The sequence below is a fragment of the Zonotrichia leucophrys genome, chromosome 1 (assembly GCF_028769735.1).
Source record: "Zonotrichia leucophrys gambelii isolate GWCS_2022_RI chromosome 1, RI_Zleu_2.0, whole genome shotgun sequence".
Classification (NCBI taxonomy): domain Eukaryota; kingdom Metazoa; phylum Chordata; class Aves; order Passeriformes; family Passerellidae; genus Zonotrichia; species Zonotrichia leucophrys.
In genome coordinates, this window is record NC_088169.1 from 27,099,256 (window position 1) to 27,114,786 (window position 15,531).

The following is a 15,531-nucleotide window of genomic DNA, read 5'->3' on the forward strand; positions in this document are numbered from 1 at the left end:
CACTATGACCTCAGCAGTTCTGCCAGCTTTCAGTCCAGCTCACTCTCCAGTTATTTAGCCCTTATTTAGCTTGTCTGTGAGAATGAGAGACTGACGGAGGGATTAGTGAAGATAAAGATCGAGAAGCAGGTGAGCAAGAAGCTCCACTCATCCACCAAGCCAGTCACATCCTTGTAGAAGTTCAATAGGTGGTTCAGACATGACTCTCACTTTCTAAATGCATGCTGACTACTCCAAATTGCCTTCATGTCCTTGAGATGTTTGGAAATTGTTTCCAAGATTATTCGCTCCATCCCTTCCCATCAGTGTGTAGCTCCCTTGATTGTCTTTGTTATAATCCTTGAAGACAGGATGCATCTCCAGCCTGCTTAAATGTTCTCTAAACTGATCCCCCTTTTGCAAGGGCAATTCTTTCTGTACCAGATTTTCCCACAGGTCTCCACTGTAGACCAAGGCAAAGAAGGCACTGAATATTTTGATCTTTACCATGTCTTTGTACTATGCTGCCTGCCTTATTCAGTAATGTGCACACATTTTCCTGATTTCTCTTTTGCTGCGAATACACCCAATAGAAGCCCTTCTTCCTGCCCTTTGCAACCCTTGCTGGACTGAATTCCAAGAGAGCTTTGGCTTTCCTAACCCCATCTGTGCAGGCTCATATAACTTTTCTCTTTTCTTCCCTGGTGATTTCCCCTTTACTGGTCTTCTCGTAGACTTCCTTTTTATGCCCAAGTTACATCTGGAACTCCTTGTTTATTCACACAGGCCTCATGCTGCCTTTGCTTGATTTCCTGCTAGATGAGATGAACTGTTTCTCAATTTGGAGGAGATGAACCTTGAATATCAACCCACTTTCCTGGGGCTCATTGCTTTCCAGGACTGTATCCCATAGGAGTCTTCCAAACATATCACTGAATAAACCGAGGTCTCCTTTCTTCAAGTCCAGAGTTGGAATCCTACGCCATCCTCTCTAGATTCTGAACTCCAGCATAACATTAGGGGCAAGGCTGCCCTTGACCTTTACATCCCTGAGCAATCTTTCCTTGTTTGTAACTATGAAGTCCAGCAGAGCTCCTCTCCTCGTCAGCTCCTTGTTCTGGCAAAGAAACTGCAATCCTCTTAGACCTCCCAACCAGAGCTGTCCCTGGAAGTCATGGCTAAAGGATAATGCTTTCCCAGGACTGTGGAAGAATGTTGACCTAGTTCAAGACGCGGCATGCTGTTCGTGTGGTATTTGCTTTTCCTCTAGAGAAGAAGAGTTACTGAAGCTTTTTTTCCTTACACTTGTGTAGTATAAATAAATATTTTTGGATGCAGGAAGCTAACCTTTCTCTAACCCTTGAGAGTTGGTGTCCAAACTTGCTTAAGTTTGCTGGAGTAATCAGAAAGGCAAACAAGCTGATGGAGAAGCTTTATTCATTGATCTCTCTGCATTTCTGCATAGCTCTGCATTTTAACTAGTTATGTATTTTGGATCAGCAGATTTATACAGTTCACACTTCATTATCCAACAGAGAATACTCTGCTTGTGAGCTGAAGTAGTGCAGATCTTTATGCAAAATCTGGGTTATTCCTGGATGGATTTTAAAGCTTTAAAATGCAGTGTAAGTTAATCAGTGAAGATTTCTGTTAACAGCTTAAATAGTCCTTTGCTTGTAAGTTGGCATGGAAAGAGGGGATGGCAGATAATGGGTTTGCATCATCTGTCTCAGATCTGGTCTGACTGACTTACTGAGGAGCAATGAGTGCTTGAGTACTTCCACAGAATCACAGAATCACTAGGTTGGAAGAGCCCTTCAAGATCATGAAGTCCAACCCATGCCTTAACACCTCAACTAAACCATAGCACCGAGTGCTACATCCAGTCTTCTTTTAAACACATCCAGGGATCATGATTCCACCACCTTGGGCACACAATTCCAGTACTTTATCACTCTTTCCATAAAAAAACTTTTTCGTAATGCTCACCCTGTATTTCCTTCGGAGCTTAAGGCTGTGTCCTCTCATTCTGTCATCTGCTGCCTGGAGAAAAAGACCAACCCCCACCTGACTACAGCCACCTTTCAGTTGTAGAGAATGACAAGGTCGCCTCTGAGTCTCCTTTTCTCCAGGCTAAACACCCCCAGCTCCCTCAGTGGTTCCTCACAGGGTTTGTGTTCCCAGCCCCTCTCCAGCCTTGTTGCCTCCTCTGGATGCACTCAAGTGTCTCAACATCCTTCCCAAACGGAGGGCTCAGGACTGGACACAGCACTTAAGGTGTGGCCTCACCAGTGCCCAGTACAGAGGAAGGGTGACCTCCCTGCTCCTGCTGCCACACTGCTCCTGATCCAGGCCAGGAGCCCTTGGCTTCCTTGGCCACCAGGGCTCACTGCTGGCTCATGTTCAGTCACCTGTCAACCAGCACCCCCAGGTCCCTTTCTGCCTGGGCACTGTCCAGAGAGACTGTCCTCAGCCTATAACGCTGCAGGGGGTTGTTGTGGCCAAAATGCACTTGGATTTATTAAACTTCATCTTACTGGACTCTGTCCATCCATCCAACCATTCCAGGTCCCTCTTCAGAGCCCTCCTACCTTCCAACAGATCAACAAATGCTCCCAGCTCTTCATCTCTTCGTGCTTTTGAAGGCACAGATCAGGACTAGATAAGTGATGGAAGGTTGAAAAAGTCTTTTTTTTTTTTTTTTTTTTTTTGCAAACAAGTAATTCCGAGACTGCTTTGGGATAGACATTGGATCACAGAAGACTCAAGCTGTCAAATCCTCCCAAAACAAATATAGTCTAGTCCTGAAACTGATTGAGGAATGCACCCTCCAGGCTTCAAAGTGGCTATTTGCCAAGGTCAGAAACACACATTTTCCATCTGGCCAAGGATATTTCATTGTGTTCTTCCTTTATATCAGTTTGTGGGAACTGTTACAAGTAAAATATAAATATGAGCAGTGAATGCATCTTTTGCAACTGTATAAATGGAAAAAAAGGCAAAACCAAACAATGTAAATTGCTTTCTCTTTATGCCTTAATTTCTTAATTATTCTTTGTTTTACTTCTGGGGTTTGAAGTGTGTGTTGTAAGTGGAATACTCAGACTATTATCTACTTGACTTTGTTCTCACCATGGACATTGTTGAAATTCTTTAAAAAGAAAGTCCAATATCTTGAAAACAACCTGCAAAATAAATCTTGGTTCTTAGGTAAGAAACTTCACCAGAAAAAAGAATGACTGGACAATTGTCAGAGCAGTACTATTTGACGTTGAGTGTGGTTAAATGACGTCAAGTGGTTAAATGCCAGAGGTGATGTCTTTTAGAGAAAAATAGATGATACTCACGTAGCTTAGAGGTGGAGTGAGGATGGAAAATGTAACCCTGAGGACAGCCATTCAGGAAGGAAAGCCAACACAGGGGAGGTAAGCCTTTTACCCAAGTGACTGCACTGCTTCAGCTCCACAGAGTTGTAAACATCCACATGGGGAAATGTACATAGTGCCTTCCACTTCCTCCAAACCAATCACTTTTGACTGTTTTTCTCTTTACAGGAACCCAGACCTCTGTATAACAAAAGATGCCAGTTCTATTCAAGTGGAATAGGATTCCTGTATGATGCCTACCAGACTGAGGTAAACAAACTCACCTCATTATGTGTTCATTTCTGCTGTGCTGGGGAGGAGCGAGGGAGATGTTTGAGACCATGTTTGTGCATGTAGATCATGGGTAGATAGAAATATCACTGGTTTTCTCCCACAAGTGGCTCTCTGCTTGTCCAAGCTTCTGATGATTTAAAATCACTACAGTCAGTGAGGTTTTGAGTCATCATCAGTGTTTGTATCCAGTACTTTACTCTTGGGGTTGGAATGATTCCTAGTCCATCCATGCTGTAGAATAACTGTCTGGAATGTGTTTGTCACATTGGCATCTTCCTCTAAGAAGGCTTTTGTAGACTCCAAGTGGAATAGGAAATATCTAAATTAATCCATCTCTATCATCCAGAAGACTTCAAATCTCTGTATTCATCCAGCACAGGTCAAGAACATCAGTAGTTTGAATGCAGCATTTTTATTATCTCAGTGACATTAGCATGGTCAGGAAAGTGCCCCTATCCAAATGGCTCGCTTCCTGAGAAGTCCAGAGTTAGTTTCTTTTCCTGTTTTATTATTGTGGTAAATTGGTGGGAGTGAATAGAAAAGTGAAATGGAGAACAGCTAAACAGTGGTATAACTTTCAAGAAGCCAGTTGTTCCTCATCACCATTCCTGCCATGGCTAAGAAAAGGTGTAGGGGGAATGGTGCCACTAATATTTCTAGAAAGCTTAGTGAAGTGTACTAGCAGGTTAAGCAGCTCCTTAAATCTTGGAGGATGCTAGGGCATCCTGCTGTTGATTCCAGAAAATGTATGGCAAAAATATTTCACTAATCTCATGTAAAAGACCGACCCAGACAAACTTCTTAAGTGTGACAACACCCTTTCCTGGAAGATTTACTCCTTCCTCTTCTAAAGAGTGCATGCACACTCAGACATGGCCTGAGAAATGCTTCTGATTCCTGTAATGAGAATGTGGTCGGTGTCCCACTGACCACAATTCCTTGCAGGTGACCCCAGCCTCAGGCTTCTGGCCAGATGGTTTTCCACAGCTCTGCTGGTTCTGGGAATGTCTAAACTTGGGCCACCCAGAACTCCTTCCTCTATTCTGGAAAAAAACCAAACCCCATATCTTTTAGAAGTGTATGTAGTTTCTAATAACATTCTTGTCTGGTTGTTCACTGATTTAGAGCTGTGTATCCTAATTCAGAGTTAGGAATTCATAGCATTTATACTTGGCTTTTGCTTTTCCAAAGGTTGCCAGGTAGTGAGCAGGGGGCATGCTCTGCATGCCAGGCAAACACTTAACTAGGAAAGCAGATTGTTTACTGACTGCAAGTTTCCTTTTGATTGACATCTCTCACCTGTAAGTGATCTCTAGCTCATTTGGTCTGCCTATTTCAGTTCTCCTTGCTCAAAGCAGAATGAATTTGATTTACTGGCAATTACCATGACAGGAGAACATATCTTCAATTGATGCTGAGGAGATAATAAATCACAAATGTCCAGGACATGAAAAAGGTGTGTGTCTGGTCACTGAAATGAAATAATAGGACTTTTGACATGCAGAACACCCACAAATGGCCTGTTTTCACCACCCTTGCTCACACCACACACCAATTTGTTTATTTTGGTTTATCCACCCTTCTCCTAAAAAGGAGTGTCTTGTTCTATGCATGTTTTAAAAATGCAGTGATAAAAATAGATAACTACAGTAACTTTCTTGGCCAATAATATGTGTCTCATAGTGTAGAAGCAGCCAAAAACATGTTTAAGGTCATGCTGATCTCCCTGTTTCGTACTTTTAGCCTTCTCCATTAAAACAGGCAGACTGGCTTTATTAATGCTTGGAGAGAGAAAAACTACTTTTATTTCCTGTCAGAAGTGGTCCCCAAACCATGCATGAGAACAAACCACTTTTTAGCAGCCCATTCCATCTTATAAAGCCCTCCTATCCCAATCATGCAGGTATAATGGAAAATGGTGTTTTAACTCTGCAGATCCTGGGCCATTGTCACTGCATAGAGGAGGTCAAAACCAAAGTCTGAAGATCTGCTGAATGCAGAAGTGTAGGGCATCCCATAAAATGGCTGAGGTATTTTCAACCTGCTTTGAGAAGTAGCCATGTGGGATGGTTCAGTCACTGCCTTGATTAGGATGATGTGGTCAGTGTCAGTAGGTGCTCCTCTTGTGCAGTCAGCGGCAGCTCAGGCTGACAGCTGCAGCTGAATGTGACTTCAGGCCAGCAAAGCCCTTAGGTTACACTCCAGTAAGTTCAGACACAATAGAGCAATGGTGGTGAAACAAGGTCCTGTCTCAGGGTGAGGTGTCCTTGTGACAAGTGGGATGTGCCTGTATCAAACTGTGAGCTCTTTTTCCAGATTGCAACCTAGACTGAGACTGTCCTTTTATTACCTACCATTTTGGGCTAGAAGAGCTGATTTGTATGAGACACTAACCACAGGTACAGCCTTGTCCTGGGCAGCAAAGCAATCCCAAGGAATCATTTTAATCTCCTCCTAACATTAATTTTGTCACCCATCTTCCACTGCCCAATCAAATCCTGCTAAGGACAAGTGTAGCAAGTTGGAGAGCAGTTATGAGATGAACTTGCTCTGTTGCTGAGTGTGTATGTGTTTAAGGTTTTCCTTTTTGCTGGGAACAAGCACATGAGGAGTACAGACTTATCAACAGTGACAATTTTCATACTAAAAGGATACATAGATCCAGGACTTAGGAAGTGAGAAACATCTAGTTTAACATCTCTTGTGGACTAAGCCAGAGCTTAGCCTGAGTCTGATAAACTTGTCAAAAGCAGGCATGTATTCCTAAGCATGTTCCTTCTACTTTTTCATTATGAGTTTTCCATTCAATAATATATTTTAATTGTATTTTGTGAACAAAATAATTCTCAGTGGTTGCAGAGATTTTTTTTTTCCTATCAAATAAAAGCTATAGAAAGAATGTATTTTCTGACTGCTAGCTTTTAAAACCTGACAGCTCTCCAGGATTTCAAAGTCAATAAGCTAAAACTCTCAGGGGAAAAAAAACCAACCCAAAACCTTATATATAAAGTATTTCAATTGGTCTGTAGTGCCAAATAGAAATAATTAATGCTTACCATACTTAAGGAGTCATTAAAATGATTTTGTGTCTGGAAGGAGAGTGGCTTACATGTGCCTGCCTTTATTTTTCTAACATCTGTCTATCCCTGCAATTCTTCCTCACATAAATAAACCTTTTCAGTTTTGAATTTGAGAGCCTGCAATAAATGGTACTTATTTGCTGGAGTGCTTGGATATTTTCTGAATTATTCTGTTTGTGGCTTTGAAGGTTATTCTTGCTGTTATTCATAATTACTTCCTTCTTCAGGAGGGTTTCACTGAAAGGGGAGAGCTCCCCTTTATTGGATGCTGTTCAGATAAATTGGCTCCCTTGCCATTTCCCCGCTATAACAACTGGTTCTCTTATCCACTTCAGTGTTTGCTGTAGTGCCTCTCTCCAGACCCACAGTCAGCTTGTCACAGCTGTGGAGCTCTGAGGCTCCTGGCTGCTCCCTCTGGGTCTCAGCAGAGTAGCACCAGGCTGTGCAGCAAAGTGCTTGAAAACTCTGGCAGTCCTGACTGCAGGCTGGCCCTGGGAGCTCTGGGCTCCACAGTGCAAATGCCCTCAGACTCAGGACTCCTGTGAGCTCAGGGGTGCCCTTCTGGCTTCAAGTCATGAATTCTGGAATCTCAGGATCCTTCTGCACAACAGGTAATACAACCTGACAATGTTGTAGTAGCTGGGTTTTTTTTGTGGTCAGTACAGTAGGATGATTCACACAACAGTGAAACATTGGGCATTAAAGTAAGTTTCTGGTTTTTGGCAGGTTACATGTCATACCTTAAACAGCAGGTGCCAGCTGAAAGTGAAGAGTAACACATGCTATTGCTGTGATCTGTACAACTGTGAGAAGTAAGTACCTGTGTGCATTCTGTGGCCTCTGAGAAGTTCTTGGCTGGTTGTCCTTGTAACTGGCAGGGCCTGAAGAAGTAACACAGGGAGCTTGTATGCTGAGAAATCCAGTTTCTCTGCAACTGAAGTCCTGATGCCAGCACAAAGTACGTCAGGAGTTGTTCATTTGTGTTGGTATAATTTCATTTTCTTTTCCTTTGAATATGTCCATAAGCATTTTGCCATATCTTCAAAACTGATCACTCAGTTACATCCCTGCTCAGATATACTGTTGGTCTGGCAATGCATTTTTCCCATTAGATTTACTGAATCTTCTGCTTGGCTCAGCCTTTGCACATCTTACTGTCATAGAATCACAGAATGATTTGGGTTGGAAAGGATCTTCAAGACTGCTCAGAGCCTCATCCAATCTGGCCTTGAACGCTTCCACTAACGGGACATCCACAGGTTCTCTGGGACATCTGTTCCAGTGTCTCACCACCCTCACAGTGAGGAATTACTTCCTAATATCTAAATCATCCCTGTTGTTTAAAACCATTCTCCTTTGTCTTACCTGATCTTCTATATAATTTTACCATATACTCTCATGCAACCTCTGCAACCCTCTACAGTTCAGCCACAGTAATTTTTCTTTCTTTCGCCCTGTGTATTTCTCATCTTTCTTCCTTCCTACATCTATTTTATTTTGGTTTTGCCTCCTCTTCACATACTAGCAGCCCTGAATAACCCCAGTCATCTGTAGGACTTGGCTAGTGTGATGCCAGACATAAACATTTTATGTGTAGGGAAACAACGTGGGAACAGTCAAGCTTCTACACAAGGCTTCTGCATGAAAAGGTAGCTTTTAGCCAGATGATATCTCAACTAGAGAAGTAAAAGAACATTTGGGACTAGAGGGAGGTGATTTATGCAGATGGGAGACACAAAGTGAATGAAGGTCTATGAAATGATTAAAATCCTATGTAGAGTCTTTTGCTTATGTAAGAAATGTTAAATCTGGACATGATGGAAGTGTACAAAACAAGTGGGAAAGGTAGAAAATGCACAGCTTTGGTACCTTTTCTATAAGAGACATATGATGGAACATAATATTTGCAATGCAGTATGTGAGAATGTTTCCTTCCATGGTACACAGCTAATGTCTGCATGTTAACACTGAACCAACCGGCCCAACTCAACACAGAAAAGAACAGGACTGTTAAAGGGGTGAAAGTGTTAGGAGTTGTCAAAAAAGTGACTGAAACTCTTGCCTAAAGTAACCTCAAGGAGAGATCAGGCATATTTCCCTTTCAGATGGAGATCCTCAGTGCCATTTTTCTAAGACATTGAGTTTGTTTGAAACACTTGGGACTGCTCATTGCTGTGACATTATCCAATGATATATTAAATGTGTGTGTTCTCCTATTGTCAACATTCTACAGTGGACAGCAAGATCTTATGGCACTGGCATGGACAAATCCAGGGTAAATAAGCAGTCATGCTGCTCTGGAGACTTGGCAATTCCAGTTCACAGGATGGCTAGAGAGTAGTAGGAAGAGGCACAGGCCCACAAAGTGATTTGTTGTCAGCCTAGAATAGACTGATATGAAGGCAGGATTGTAAATCAAATTTCCCCAGCCTCATGGCAGCTGAAGCTGTAGGTTTATTTAGTTAAGATGGGCTCATGGCAGGGCCCAGGTGAGCTCAACAGTAGTGGTTCTTCAGTGCCAGAACCATGACCTGAAGCCATTGATTGGATATTTCCAGAAGTTACTGTGCCTGGCTTGGTGCTTCCCAGAAATGTTGTGGACTGCTCTGCAGAGCTTTCCCTAACCACACATGCACTGGGGATGGGGGAACAGAGGAGTGAACACAAACTGCCCACTTCTGGTTTCCATCATAATCTCATGGCAATTTGGCAATTTCCTAACAGTGGAAAAACAGGCTTGGCATTTAAAAAAATTTTTCCTACTCAAATAGCTGCCCTAGAAGATCATTAGTGGGCTCAAATTAAGGTAGGTACTGGAAAGGACTGCAGGAACCTGTGGTTTCAAATTTTGCAGTAGGATATTTCTGGCTTTTGGCAAGACAATGAGGTGTAACTTCACCACATGCCTGATTTACAATAACCAGTGTGGTGTAGAAATATGAACAAAGATTTCTGGATAGTACAACCCAAGTGTAAAGACATCTTTATACTGTACTGTGTTGAAACCACAAACACCATAAACAAATGTAGCTAGCTGGCAATATCTCCCTTCCTGTGGCTGAATTAATGCTTTAGAAACTTGCCTTACCCAATTTTTGAGATGCCAGCAGATTTCTAGGTGAGCTGGGTAAAAAAGCAAAGCAAAGCAAGCTTTATCTGGTAGCTAAATGGAAAAAGCAGCCTCCATATACCAAGATTATGTCTCTGTTTAGAGACACTGAACAAAAAATAAAGAAGGGTCCATGCTGGTAACTACCATCAATCGGCCAAACTGGGGTTGGATTGCTGTCCTTAGCAGAGCCAGTTTTTCAGCAGGGCTTTCTCCAGTTCTTCTGAGCAGTTTTTGATGGGAGCAAGGGTGTAGTACTTTGCCAAAGAGGAAAGCAAGCAGGAAGGATCCTGTATTGTGTGCAAAACCATTCCCACTGCAGTGACATTGTCTCTGCATTCTCTTTCAGTTCAGACCAGTCCTCCAGCTACTATGAGTTTCTGGGTGTGAGCAGCTGTCAGGACGTGCTCCACCTGTACAGACTGTTGTGGTCCTCCACAGTCCTCAACATCATCGGCTTGTTCCTGGGGATTATCACCGCAGCCATTCTTGGGGCTTTTAAAGACATGGTAAGGCTCACAGTATTTTGCCTTATGTGAGGGCTTTCTGCATGTTGGCATTATAAAATTAAGACCAAGGAAGTATAAATGTACAAAGGAGATGCTTTAAATATGTTTCCAGGGTGTTGTGGGAGTCTGGAATGTGAGCCACCGCAGAAGGTACCAAGAGTGTAACTCAGGTTCTTGTTAATAGCTCCTTTGGAGCAGATTAGAATGAAACAACACTAAATATCACTGCTTTAAAATAAACAATGTAGGGTTTATTATAAACCAATTTGGTTGCAAAGGAAAACAGCTATGGAACCGTTTTGGTGTTTATATATATAGTATATACTATAGTAATAAAAGATTAAAGAATTGCAATATGAAAGTGCAACAACATCACCCAAGGACACACACAAGGAGAAAGAAAGAGAGAGAGGACAGGAGCATGAGGATGTCACCACCCACAAGAGACAAGGCTTGGTTGCTGTGCAGTCTTGGTCAAGGTGGTGGTTGCTGATCACATCTGTCTGGTGATGGAGGAAATCCTGAAGAGTAGTGGAGAAAAATCCCCAGAACACAGCATCTGTGGGTCTGTATTCACTCTGGTTCAGGTGGGAATGCTCAGGTACCTCCCGCTAGGCGGGGAGCTTGACATAAGAATGTGAATTATGGGATGCTTTGGGAATCCTTGACACCTTCTAAGACAGCATAGCTGCCTATCCTAGCAGCAGAGGGGGACACCCACAACTCAGTGGTTTGTGCTAGAGACCACAAGTTAGCAAGACAATGGGAACAATCCATCTCCACGGGATCCAGCTCTTATCTCACTCACAGCCCGTCATTCACCCTGTGCCTTATCAGATCAGAGCTTTAGCCATTACACACCCAAAAATTCACCTCCTCCTGCTCAGCTGAGCGCCTTGGGGTCTCAGCAAATGGAGGAATGTTTTGAGTCCTTGTTCCTTAACAATTCAGCCACTCTCATGGATTTTACCTTTAGGCAAAGCTGTTGCCAGCTGTTCACAGCTAAGTGGGTCAAGCCCGGTCAAATTCATGAATGGAAGAAAAATACCACAACAGTGTGAACAAATGCTGGCAATTCACTTAGTGGCATATGTTTTTTCCCTTCTAATTCATCACTGAATGTGTGGGCCAGCACGGAGTCTGAGGATGCTAATTTGTGGCTAACATGTAAAAGTCAAGTCCTACGTGGGACTGCTCAGCCTTGTGTAGTTCTTTTCCCTAAGAATGGGGTGAATTCTGAAGTACCAGTTAAATTTTTATTCAAACAATCTGCTCGGGACATTTCAACATCCTCTTTTGTTTCACTAAGGAATGCTGCCTTCTAACTACTCCTTGTGCCACGCCACGATGCTGTGCATCACAGCATTCAGAAGAGACTGTGCATGACAGGAATTCTCCAATAAAGTCCCTCATTTGCCTGTGTTACTGGCACGTTAGAGGGTGGAGTTGGTGTTCCTGGGATTATCACTGTCAGTGGCCCTGTTTGCTACAGCAATGCCTACAGACCAAGCAAGGGGCTCATGATTTACTAGGCTTTCAGGAGAGTAGTAGAACTAAATGGGCAGAGGCATGGAGATGGAGGTGAAATGCAGGAAACAAAGGGAGGTTTGATAGCAGCATGGGCCATCTTAGATCCATGATGTGTCTGGTCACTGTTGCAGAGGAGAAAACTGAATAGAAAGATGGGTAAAATGAAAAAAAAGAGAGAGCTAGAGCAGGCAAGAGAAGGCATGAGAGATAGCTGAGAGATAGAACAGGCAAGGGAGATGAGCTGTACATCAGGACAGGAGGGGGAGCAGAGTGGCAGGAAGGGACTGCTCAGAACTGGCACCCAGTCAGAGCCAAAGATCCAATCAGGCCTGACATCTCTGACCCCCCAGCATTCCTTAGGAAGCATGCCCAGGCTGTCTACACTGTGTGTTGGGTGCTTAAATCCATGTTTAAAGTAGAGCAGGGCCATGTGAATTTTTTGAAATTCACCTTTGTTAAGGGTTGCAACATTTCCTGGAAATATTCCTCTGTCCAGCTTAAGCTTAACAAGAGCCCTGAGCTGTCTCGTGTAAGAAATGTGCAGCTGAGCTCTCCTTTATGCAGGGGACTCCTGCAAGGAATTGATAACAGATTGCAGCCAGCCACTGAAGACTTGCAGCTGCCCAAAGGGAGTAGAAAGCAATTTTCCCATCTTAATTCATCCCCTCCCTGTGAGAGGAGCAGAAGGGGAACAGAAACAACCACAGTAGGAAATGAGGGGAAGGAAGAGCAGCTTGCATGTGGAGTAAAGGCAGGTATCATCTACAGTAAGTTTTTGGGAGAGCACTGCAGCTTAGTGCCCCCAAATGTTTCTCCTGCCTCACAGATGGGTGTGAGTGCAGCTGTGGGAAGCATGCAGAGAGCCAGCCTGAGTCCACCTAACGTGTCTTTACATGAGATTTGGGCTGATGCTCTAATACAGCTCTGTGCTTTGCAGGGCCATCACTGCACTGCTGGTGAGGAACATCAAGCCAAGGAGATGTTCCTGGGAGAACTGCAGTGTCCATGATCTGGCACATTCCCTTGCTGGGAGGCAGAGCCTGGGTCATGGTCTGGGTCCCCTGACTGGGTGGCATAAAACCATGGAGAGAAATCCCAGCAGCAGTGGATGAGCAGCTTGACCCCAGGCTTAGCTGGAGTGAGCCTGTCAGGGCTCAGGCTAAAAACCTCATCTGAATAAGCTGTTCAATGTCTCCACTGAGTGTGAGCAGGAAAAGGATGTTGTAGTTTAAGGGAAAGATGAGTTTGTGTCAGTTACCTCAGCTATGCTTGTGAAAGCCTTACTAAAGCAGCAATCCAAAATGCAATGATTGCTCCTTGCTCCTGCCTGTGCTTTCTCAGGGTTCCTTTGAGTTAGTACCAGAAATAGTGTGCTAATCTGCTGTTCCCTTTCCTTACAAAAGGAGTAACTCTTGGGGGAAGACAGGGGTCAAGAAAACATCAAGTAGAAGAGGAAAAGAAAGGGGCATGGGACTGAAATAAAAAGAGCAAAACAAATCCCTTTAAAGCATGTGAGAGAACTATTTACTTTGCTTTAAGATGTCACCTTCTCACATACATGCTCACTTGTCATTTTGCAGGGAGAACTCCAAGGCCCCCTGAAATGCCTCACAGCATTGCTTTGGGATTGACTTCCAGAAAACACAAGGCCAGGCAGACTAGTCAAACAAAAACCATCATATTTATCTCTGGGGAATGCTGGCAGCCAAACCGTGTTACAAAGGGGAGAGTTTGCAAAACAGTGCCCTTTCCTTTAAACCCATCATATTTCCTGGACAGAAAATAGGTGTTGTTTTGGTTATTTTGGCTTTTCTTTCTTGTGACAAATTCCCTGCAGACCCTGGGCACTCCCCTGATCTCCTTTTAAGATCTACAGCATGCTTGGATATAAGACATGGAGGCAGTTACCTTAAAGTCACCTCTAACAAAAAAGCAGATCAAGATACTGTATCAATAGATGTAGTCAAGGTACCCAAAATGATAACACACAGTGATTATTTCTTACAGAAGTTGCAGGTAAAGAATTACATGGAACATTTCACTTGCTGATGAGGAGTTAATCTAGAAACTCACTTCCCCGTCCCGTGTTCATTTGATGACTTCTTGATGTTTTTCTGACACACCTTGCCAAGGAATCTGCCTGCCCTGAGTTTAGGGCTGCATTAGTCTGAACTACTGATAATCCTGAGGGGAGGATGGGGGGTGGGAAGGGGATGCTTTTTAAAATTTGTTTTAATTAATCTCCTTCTTGCAGTCCTTAAAGGAATCTGAACAGATTAAATAGCATTGCTTCCTTCACCCTGCTCTAAAAAGGAAAGCAAAATGAACCCCTAATGACTGAGCTACTTGCCATGGGTTCATGGCTTAGCACTCATGAAACTACAGGTGCAGTAGTTTTCATCTTTCTGATGTGGAAAGAAGCTTGAGGTCAGACATAAATGCTCTGGCAGGTCTGTGTGAGGCCAGTGAGCTGAGTGAGCTGAGTGAGCACTCCTGGCTAGTTCATAGCTCCTTATCTCTTTGACTTGGGTGTTGGTGCAGTTTAGAATGTCTCAACCCACCCGTGTATTTTGGGTGAGTAATTTAACACAGAGTCATTACTGGAATACTTGATAAAAGCATCCAGCCAGCTTCAGTAACCATGAATTGTTGCTGGCCCTGGGCTGAGACCAGATAGCATGATAATAAGGCGCTTTGAATTAGTATATGTGGCGTGGATGAGTCCCCAGATTTGTCTTCTAGGACTGTTGAGATGTTCATCCTTAGCAATTAGAGAGCATTGCTCCGTGGGTGGATGGAATGTGAGAGAGGTCCTTGAGAGAAGAAGCCAAAGGGGTCACACAGCAGCACCCAAAGAGACCCACACCAGAAAGTTGGTGACAGATGCAGAACAGGCATCTGTATTTCACATCTGTGGGTCAAGTTTCTTGACTCATTTATGTCAGAGGGATCTGATTTTATCCCTCCTCTGAGGAAGGAAGGGCACTCTCTGGGGCTGTGCACTGGCCCCAAACCTTTGGGTCTGAAGCAAGCAGGTTACCTGCTCTTCCCTACTCCTGAAGCAGTGTCTCTTCCCCACCACATCCACCCAGCAGGGCAGGTAGAAAGGTGAGTACCTTGCAGATGAGAGTGTTTTGAGGAGGGTGCCTTGAAGATGAGGGACTTTTGCCTTCTCCTGTGAAATAAACTCTCTGCCTTTGATCCCAGCCTTTCTCCATGCCAGCTCCTGAAATGCCAGATTTCCCCAGGAAGCTAAGGCCTAGATTTCTCAGTAACCTTATGTGGTACATCAGTGACCTAGATGATGTTCTCCATGTACAAACACAATTAATATACCTCTTTCTCAATCAGAGAGATCTCACACTATCTCCAGAGGGTGCAATGGTTTATATCTCCCACTGATAAATCTGAAAGGAAGTAAAAAGAAAAAAAAAAAAATCCCAGCTGCTGCTTTCAGCATTTGTCTGGCAACTACCATATTTTATTATTTCAGTGAAAAGAAAATTCCATGCTCTCATGTGGAGGAATCTGCTAACAAAAACAAAGGAAATAAAAGAAACCACCAGATTTATCTCGTGAAAATATTTCACAAAGCTCTGTTGCTCTGCTGTCCTTCAAAAATTGTTATATAGCACAGGGTTTTAGGCTTTAACACAAACCCTCTT

The 15,531-nt window shown here is 43.4% G+C and overlaps 1 protein-coding gene across 2 annotated transcripts in view; it reads left to right on the forward strand.

Moving 5' to 3' along the window:
* TMEM255B (transmembrane protein 255B) overlaps positions 1-15,531 on the forward strand; it is a 68,229-nt gene that overhangs the window by 48,436 nt on the left and 4,262 nt on the right. For both annotated transcript variants that reach the window (XM_064711997.1, XM_064712082.1), the window contains 3 exons: positions 3,534-3,614; positions 7,445-7,530; positions 10,177-10,336. In XM_064711997.1, the coding sequence (XP_064568067.1) occupies positions 3,534-3,614; positions 7,445-7,530; positions 10,177-10,336 (327 nt within the window). The remainder of the gene's footprint in view (positions 1-3,533; positions 3,615-7,444; positions 7,531-10,176; positions 10,337-15,531) is intronic.